The 9569-nt window shown below is 36.6% G+C and overlaps 1 protein-coding gene across 1 annotated transcript; it reads left to right on the forward strand.

The window, feature by feature from the left end:
• Positions 1 to 1622: 1622 nt before the first annotated feature.
• UBE2D1 (ubiquitin conjugating enzyme E2 D1) lies at positions 1623 to 8131 on the forward strand. Its single transcript, XM_031060728.1, has 6 exons — positions 1623 to 1743; positions 1829 to 1860; positions 2777 to 2854; positions 3099 to 3204; positions 5411 to 5504; positions 7114 to 8131. The coding sequence occupies exons 1-6, from the start codon at positions 1623 to 1625 to the stop codon at positions 7157 to 7159; spliced, it is 477 nt and encodes a 158-aa protein (XP_030916588.1). The 3' UTR covers positions 7160 to 8131.
• Positions 8132 to 9569: the final 1438 nt, after the last annotated feature.

Consider the following 9569-nt stretch of genomic DNA (forward strand, 5'->3'; position numbering starts at 1 on the left):
GTGTGTGTACAGACTTCATTTTCTCTTGTTAGATCTTGAGTTGCAAGTTGGAGAAGACAGTGCCTGTAACAGCTCTGCTGCTGGTCATGTTTGGGGTCTGCTGGAAACTTGAGATTTGTTGACTCCCTGTGTGTACTGGCAGTGCCTTGGCTTTGCATAAATAGCTGGTTCTCTGAATCACTCCTTAACGAAATTTGAATCCTCTGATTAAAATAGGAACTGCATTTCTAAAGTGCCTTTATTAGTTAAAGTCTAGCCTAGAGTGTTCTTTCTGGATCAGCATTCAGTGTCACCAACACAATAAAGTGCACACAAGTAATGCCAGTTGCCAACCTGTGCTATTTCAGTGTAGGAAAAAGTGTCTGTCTTGTTTTAAATCACAAGATTGTGAGAAGTGACTTCAGAGCAGTATAAGATATGGTGCAGTGCTTTTCTTTGATTTCAGGCCCAAGAGTGGAGCTGTAAGTCTGGCTGAATTTAGGTGTTGGGTCCATGGTAAATTGAGTTGAAATATTTACTAAATGTCATAAATGGAAAAATATATCACAGCAGTTGAGAAGTGCAGATTTTTAACCCTTCAAATTATATGTAAGGCGTGATTGCACTAAGTACACCAATTCTATGCTTGAGTTAAACTTAGCTCTCATTTAAACCTTGATTTTGTAAGTAGTTGCCTTGACTAACATGTTTTGAGTAGAAATGTTTCTGGTATTACTCCTTAAGCTAAACTCACAGACCTGTTTATGCCTATTGTCGACTTAAATGTGTGTGTTTTGAGTAAGGAATTGTGTTACTTACAAACACACACCTTTTAGCTTATTTCCAAGGAAGTACTTGCATGTAGTCATTAAAGTTCCTACAGCACAGTTTCTATCAGCCTAGAATAGGAAAAAGCTTTCCTTAGTACAGTAATAGTTCAGACATCAAAAGGAGTATATTGAATTAAATGAGGAAAATGAACTAACATTACTGCTGCCTTGTTTGAAATAGTGATGATAAATCAGATGGAAAACAGTGCTGGCTTTGTGAAATCACATAATAATTTTGAATTATTTGGGACTGTGTGGACTCCAGCAAGAGAAATAAATCAGTTGACCACCAAAAGCTCCTCTGAGTGCTTAAGTTTCAACTTGGGACTTTTTTAGTAGTCATTAAAAAAAAAAAGCAAGCATGCAGGGAATTGAATCAAGGTAAATAAGGTGTAGAGCTAATATTTTTCCTTTAGTTTCCAATTTAGTTGGGACCCTTTATATTATTTTATGAGCCAGCTTAGCTCAGCTGATGTCCACAGACTAGGACAATACAGAAACTTTAGTAAAATCAAAAACTAAGGGAATGATCAGATTAGTACCTAACTAAATTAAACTGTGAATTTACAGACTAATCAAGAAACCTTTCTTATTTATTTTGTCTCCTTCAAGTATATTGAACTTACTGTGAACTTGGTTGCAACTTTTACATTCTTTCAGATATTAATTTCTAGCACAGTGTTAGCTGCAGGCTGTCTGGCAAAAAAGCTTTTTCAGTTTCAGTGGACATTTCAAGTTGACTGTTTTATCAAAATACCACAAAAAATGCCCATGGGTTTAATAAAATTGCTTTGTGTTCCCACTTTTGAAGGGATGCTGCCAAGTGGTATGGATTTTCATGTTTTTGAAATATTTCTGTGTTTCTTGCAGGAACTAAGTGATCTGCAGCGAGATCCCCCAGCCCACTGTTCTGCTGGCCCTGTTGGAGATGACTGTAAGCTCTTCGTAGAACATTCAGTACATTTCACTTCTGGAAAGGCTCAGAAAATCTCTAATTGTTTTATCTTTTTGCCTTTCAGTGTTTCATTGGCAAGCAACTATTATGGGACCTGTAAGTATAGGAATCATGCCCCTTAAAATGTAAGACCTTGCTTCTCTTTTTGCTACAGAAGGATTCATTTGGGTTTCTGTAAACACAGCAGCCACTTTCAGCTGGGCTGTGAATAGTTAAAACTTTATGGGGACATTGTTGTTCTTATTAGTCTGGTACCAGTTGCTTTCTGTAACTCCTCAAAAATCCCTCCTCTTCATGAAGTTAGAGGTGTTTAATTAGTCAGCTGTGGTGTTTGAGTTGGAGATATGGGCTACAAAACAAAGAGCTCATCAACCTGGAAGATTCATCCATCTGAAAGGGGGAAGAGTGGGTGAAATCTAATATTAAGGTTGGTAACTGCAAACAAGGGTGGAGTTGTAGAGGGCTTTTAGAGGGAGCTTTTTTTAATTTGATAGTGTACAACCTGGATGTAAACCTGTGCACATGTTGTCTAACAAAATGCATGTGCACAGATTTGTGCAAGTCACAAAGATGTTGTGTGTTTTAAAACTCCCTGATATCATGATGATGAACTGAATTCTATTGGAAAATCCCACTCTTTGCATCTGCAAAGAGAAACCACTTCTTAGGGTAAGTATGTTTGTAGCTTAAGAATGGAGGAATGTTAGAGCAGCTGTGGTCTTGCACAGGGACAGGGTTTGGAGGACCTGCTGTGGTTTCTGTGCTCCCTGCAGTGCAGTGAAGCTGTGGAGCTCCCTCTCTTTTCTCCCCAGAAGGGCAGTGCTCAGTAACTGTGCTGTGCTGCTGCAGTAGAAGCCACATTTGGGAGGGTTCAGTTCCCTCTGTGCCTTCCCAGTTCATGGCCCATAGTGGGCTGTGTACTGGGGAAAAAATGGATTTTCTTTAGGAGAAGGAAAGCTCCAAAACAGCTGAAATATATTAATATGTTTTATCTGTTTTGTTTTTTCCTCAGCCTGATAGTGCATATCAAGGGGGAGTATTTTTTCTCACAGTACACTTTCCAACAGATTATCCTTTCAAACCACCAAAGGTAAGTCCTTTCTTTTAAGGAAAGAAAGTTTTTAGCTCAAAGTTTATTCTTTGAGGCTTAATTTTGGAAGTTAAACTGGAAAGGTGAGCCATAGTATACATGTTCTTAATGGATGCAGATAAGACTATAAAAAAATTGTGTTGGCAGATCTGATATGACTGAAAAGAAAGGGATGATGTTAAGAATTCCAAATGTAATAACCCTACTCTGATATTATTTGTTTTTTATTTATTTTTTGTTACAGATTGCTTTTACAACAAAAATATATCACCCAAACATAAACAGTAATGGGAGTATTTGTCTTGATATCTTGAGATCACAATGGTCACCAGCTCTGACTGTTTCTAAAGGTAAACTCACTGATTTGATAATGCATGTATGAAGCTGCATACAGTGCCATGGCACTATTTTGTGTATTATTGCACTGTCTTAAAGGTAAACAGTGGGAACTCCTTTATCCTGCATGTTTCAGAAGAGGCAAATTCCATTGGAGTTCTTGTTATGATCAAAGATCTTATGCAGTTTATTGGGAGTGTCACATTACAAAAAATGCATGCACAGCAAAGAAATATTCTAAACCAAGTTGGGTAAGATAATTATGTACATTTAGCCTGAAATGTGATAGCTGACTGTGCATGCTGAATGGAGGAGAAACTGACGAGCAGGGCTTGAAAATGACAACTTGGGAGTAAATGTGAAACCCTGATACTGAGGTTGTGTGAGCTTACATGATTGCCTGTTGGTGACTCTTCAGGCTGCCTGAGCATCCTTGTGTGGACTAAGGTCTTAATTACACTTTCTTTAAAAATGAGATAATTTGTTCTGGTTGGCATTCCTTTGTAAGATGAATATTTCAAGGTGCAGCTCCTTTCACAATCATCAGTAGATTTATTAAAATATTCTCTCCTGTAGTTAAGCTTTCTCAAAACTTGAAAACTGTAGATTTCTGGAACATTGAGTTAACAGTTGAGCAGTTCTTTTGCTGCAGGCACTTTGTGTCACTTAAAAAGCTGCTTAAAATGTGGGTGCTGTTGTTTCTCCTCACCCATCTTCAAATTGCTAAGGCACACTTAGTCATGTTACTGAAATTCCTCATGTGACTCAAAAGGTCAAGAAGCCATATCACATCTCATGTACTTGGGAGCTCTGTGAGCTGTGTGCCAGTGCCACTGCACTGGATGTACAAGCAAAGAACAAATTGTGGGGCTTTGTCCAATGGAAATTGCTCTGTGCAAGTCCAGTTGCTGTACCTCCTTGGAAAAACAACTTCTCTTGCTTACAGGCCTGTGCAGTAATCTCACAAGCCATGTATAATCAAAGTCTAATACTCTGTTTCCTGAAGTCATTGCTAAAGATATCAATTACTCTTATGTGCGATTGGTATCATTTTTTCCCCACATAAATTAGTTGTTTATAGCTATCCAAAAATTGTCTTGTTTCTAGTTACTAAGGAAATGAAAATTGGCATTTAGGTTTAACACTTGGCATCTACAACTGAAAACCTGTAAAATTTTTAGCTCTTCAGCATTTTTCTATCTCTTTACTTGCTGAGCACTTCTTTGGTTATAAAATGGAGCAGTCTGCTGGTCTCATGTTCAGATATTATGTATTTAATAAACTGGAAATTAGCTCAGTGAATCGTGGAAGTTTCTCCTTTCTAGTCTTTGACTGAATCAAATGTTTACAGCATATTATAGCACCTCTGACCATCTGTGTGACCATGTATTCTAATCTGATTTTCTGATATTACTGGCACTTAAAGTGAGTCAGTATTGAAGTGGCTGAAATTTCTGCTCCTGAAAATAGGTGTGGGCTCTTGGGTAACAAGATAAAACAGGGAGGAAAAAAGGTATTCTACAGTTGATTCTTATGGCAGCATGAAGTTCCCTTTCACAACATATTTAGAATTATTTAACTGTGTACTCTTGTATGCATATTAGTTCTGACCATAAAAATAGAAATTGCCTGAAAAGTATGGTCTGAAAACGTTAGGCAAAAAAATCAAACCTCCTTGGTTCAATACCAGAAAATTCATATGGAATTATAAGGTATATGAATACCTGTATTTAATGCTGATCAAGTATTTCCCAAAATGGAAGTCACACTTAGGTAAAATGTTCTTATGATTGAGAGAATAACTGCCAGCACAGAAGTGGCAAAGGATATGCACAAATAGAGTACTGCATGGCAATGTAATTTTAATAATATTAGTTACCTTAGCTGCAGGTGGAAAGCTTGGTGTTGAGCAGTATCTCTATGTAACTGTGGTCTGTAGCTGGGTAATGTTCCTAGGCTGGGATGTGGGAGAGAGATCATTACAAAAGGTGCAGGTTCACAGCTGCAAATTCCCTCAGCTTGTATCAGGTGTTTACTTAGGCCCTAGAAAAATGACACTGTATAAACATTTCTGGACAGAACTGGTAAATGACAGCTTAATACTAATATGCATTGTTTTCCTATACTCTCCTACCACCTCCTTCAGTATACTGGAATATATTAAAGAATTGTAGAAATAAAGCAAACTAACTTGTTTAATCTAGTGTCTCTTTTATTTAGTTTTATTGTCCATATGCTCCTTACTTTGTGATCCTAATCCAGATGATCCTTTAGTACCAGATATTGCACAGATCTACAAGTCAGACAAGGAAAAGTGAGTATAACATACATAACTGTCTGTGTGGTCCTTGCAGATGGCTGTCTGCTGTGCACCTTCAGTATTAACTTTAGCAGTACCCTTTTCCTAGATTTCTACAGGATTAGCCCTTTAAATATTGGGAATAGCCATGGCAAGTAGAAAACTGTAGGCATACACAACTGTTGGTAACTAATTTTTTTGTAGTTAATTACATAAAAATTATTTTCCCAAATATGAGTTATTTGTCACTACTGCAATCCTCTGGTTGTAAAACCTGTACAGAAGAATTTTTGACCTTCTGTTTAACTGACTGAGTTATTTGGTACCTATTTTTCAGTCTTGAGCCATTGAAGAGTTCCTGCAGTGCATGCAGTGGCTCAGCACATGTCACAGATTGAGGCAGATTTGAGTATTGCTTTTACCTTGAGCAGTAGACAGCAAAGGAGTGATGTAGAAGTTACATGGACATCTGTGCTCTAGTGTTTCTCTGCCCAGACTAAGAAGTATTAAAATGGCCTTTTTCTCACAGTTCTATGTGTGGAATAGTCAAGTCATGTAACTTCTGAAGTGCCTGACTGCTGTAGCTCCTTCTGCAAGGTAGACAGTGTTCAAGTTGAGGATGTTGTGCATCAGCTTCTCCCCATTTATGGCTCAACTTTTTTTCCACCTACTTATTAGTGATTTCTGTTGTGCCTCCTGTTTGTGAAGGAAGTGAATGAGGGATGGTTTTCGTCTCCAAATCTCAAAATTTAATCATTGCTAGGGAAAGTGAGAAAATATGTAATTTTGACTGTAGCTTTATCTTCTTAAAATGACCACCTATTAAATTTTTATTTTGTTTTACCTTGGATTTAGGAAATGAAAGATGTGGCTGTTTACCCCTGGGTATTTTATTATAAGTTAAAATCCAAAGACGTATATGGTAGCATATTCTTAAGAAGAAAACCAATTAGTAAATGAGTTGCTATACTGATCTTAAGAGTTAAAAACTAGTCAGTATTTTTCTCTGGTTGACTCAAGAAAGTGAATCCAGTCTGAAGAGTAGAATGTAGCAAATGTAAAGACCAGAGTGGAAGCTATCAATTTTCTAAGGACATTTACCCTTGGGATTATGGAATTATAAGATAATCAGCTTCATACCAGAAGGAAAAGACCCAAGACTTAAAACCTAGTAAAAAATGCTTGTCAGAAAATTTTCTTTTCAAGTTCTGAAATGCAGCTGGCAGTGCAGAACAGAGAATGAAATCCCAGTTAATTTTAGTGAATTTTGTGGAACTAAAATGTGTAAACTTTGTCAGACTCTTATTAACATATGCCTTTAGGAGTAATTGACAACAAATTCCTGTTAAGGTGCAAATAAGGGAACCAGTTATGAAATAGAAATGAAGGATGCACAATTTAATGCAAACCTGTGAGGTTGGGTTTGAGTCTGACAGCTCTGGTACATAACTTTAGAAACTGAATGTGTAGTGGGTGTGTACTTCTTGGCTTTTAGACTGTTTTAGTGTTCTTTGACTGCTCAGAGGTGCAAAGCTCAGTAACAGCTGTATTAAGTAAATAGGTGGCCATTGTCAGTGTATCACTAACAGCTCTTCACTGTAATGCCTTCTTTCTGCTCGTACAGATACAACAGACATGCAAGAGAATGGACTCAGAAATATGCAATGTAAACTTTTGAAGACATTTTCATATACCACAGAGTACTGTAAATTCTAGTTTTTTTCAAAATTAGAAGGAAATGGAGCACAGTTTATGGTTTCAATGTGACACCCCTTGAATTTTTTTTTTCACCCAAGTAAGTGTGTTTCTGGAGCAAGAGAGAACAAACTTCCAAAAATAACCTTATGACTTTGGTAAGAATATTTATCCTCTTTGTATGCTTTGCAGAAGACATTTATTATAGTTTTTAAGAGTTGGACACCTGCATCTTCAGACTACAAGATCTATAATTCAGTTGTAAATCAATGAAATTATTTTTGCTGGAAAAAGTAGCTGTTTTCATGTGATGAATACTGTATGTGTGTCATTGAAGTATGTTGTGTGTTTCCTAAGTGTGTTCAAGTTTCTTTTTGTTAGTTCTCTTATATAATTTGTATTTTTTTACTGTATAGACTATTTTATTTACAATGTAAGTCATTTCAGTTTAGACTTGCTTGTGCACAGTATTGACAAGATACAACTGCTAATAGTGAAAATAATTGGAGTATCTCACCCATTAAATATTCTGAAGACTGACTGCAGACTTCTTAAAACCTACAATGATCTTTGCACTGTAAATCTTTGTATGCTGATTATGGAGAAACACTTGGTTTTGATTCTGTTGCATACTTGACTTAATTTTATTGCAATGTGAACTAATTGCACTGGTATGTAGAAAGATATGTAACTATTTTGTTGCTATTCACAACTGATTTGTGATGTGTGGGCAACATAATACTATCACAGACCTTTTACAAATCCAGATGTAGCCTTTTCCATATAAATAAAATACATTTTCTACTTTCCTTGGCTTTTTTTTTTTTATCTTAACTCATGCATGTCTTTAAAGTACTTGTTCCAACATTCTAACAGAGAACTGCCAGTAGTGTGTATGTGTCTTGTAGGCAGAATGTCCAATAAAGCCATGCATCATGTACTACTCAGAACTGGGCTCCAAGTTAATTTTTATGCAAGTTCTAGCCTAGTGGATTTAGCACACTCTGCCCATGGTTGGATAGAGGATTTCAAATAGGTTCATGCCATGCCACACTAATATTCATCTAGGGAGGAGACAATCACAAGGGTCTGTTAAGGTGGTGTATTTGCAATATCAGAATGTTACAGAAAACTCACACTTTTCTCCTCACACTTGAAAGTAACTTTTCCATTAACTTGCACTTCAGTTGCTTCAGATTATGCATGTGGAAAACCAGTAGTACTGAGAGGGGCAATCTGTTCTTAAAACATAGATCAAAAGCAAAAAAACAATTGATTTCCTACCATTCATTCTTCTTGGTTACTTGAAAATAAAAAAGATGACAAAATGGTTTTCTCTGTATCTTGCACATGAAAGAAAAAATATTTTCCATTGGGAAATTTGTCATCATAAAATACATTTTTAACATTAGAGATACATTTGATTGGTGGGTTTTTTTGTTTTTTATTTGAATATGCATCAAACTGGAATGTAAGTATGCACAGTAGGAGCTTTTATTCCTACCAGTGGGACATTAACTTTGTGTTTGCTGATTTGCTCACCTTAGGCTGGTCACATATGGGAAAATGTCATTTCTGTGCCAGTTTTATCTGTGATGTAATGGTGACATTTGAAACAGCAGCTTGATTGAGATTGGTTCTAATAATCTTAAAATATCCCTGTTCACTATATTTTGCAAGCTGAATAAATGGATTTGTTTTTGTTACTGAGTACTTCATTATATTTGAATTAGGGCAATGTAGCTAGGAAGGCAGAGACATCATTTATACTTCTTGCTCAAATGATTGTAGACAACTGACCATCAGAATGTGGGGTTTTTTTTCCTAGGTAAAATAGCAATCTCTTTGTACTAGAAGTTATTTAAATATTTGGACTATCTGTTTAGAACTGTGTGAGATCAGAAATTTAACTTGGTTTCTTTGGGTGTGTCAGTTTGTGCTAGGGATGGTTTGAAACCATTTATACTTTACCTGGTAATGTTTGTGCTTTGTGCCATGCATTAGTGACTTTCTAGTACAGTGTGAAACCAGCAGGAGGACTGAAAACCAACCCATGAATAGGACATATTATATTAAGCATGTGTAAATATTAAAGAAGGGATTTGTCCTATGATCATGCTGGTTTACAGGTGTGATGCTAAGTCTTTGATTCTTATGATACTCCCAGCAGTTCAGCCTTTCTGCTTTTGAAATTATCAGAATGAAATGATAAATACATTCTTTAGAACTTCAGTCATGCTATGAAGTAGCTGGGTTCAATCTGTGGAGGGAAACACCTCCACTACTGCACCTTCAGAGCTCCTTGGTTAATGCTTTTTATACAAATTCTATTTCCAGGGCTGGGAAGTTTACTTTATTCTGTGCTGTTTACTACGATGGGGGGGG

Source organism: Geospiza fortis, unplaced genomic scaffold (genome assembly GCF_000277835.1).
Source record: "Geospiza fortis unplaced genomic scaffold, GeoFor_1.0 scaffold92, whole genome shotgun sequence".
Classification (NCBI taxonomy): Eukaryota; Metazoa; Chordata; class Aves; order Passeriformes; family Thraupidae; genus Geospiza; species Geospiza fortis.

What these genes read in the sequence shown, in the direction of transcription:
- UBE2D1 (XM_031060728.1), top strand. Translation starts at nt 1,623, where the DNA reads ATGCTGCCAAGTGGTATGGATTTTCATGTTTTTGAAATATTTCTGTGT. An exon ending in AAGCAACTATTATGGGACCT is followed by an intron (nt 1,861 to 2,776) that starts GTAAGTATAGGA and finishes TTTTTTCCTCAG; the next exon opens with CCTGATAGTGCATATCAAGG. An exon ending in AGCTCTGACTGTTTCTAAAG is followed by an intron (nt 3,205 to 5,410) that starts GTAAACTCACTG and finishes TCTTTTATTTAG; the next exon opens with TTTTATTGTCCATATGCTCC.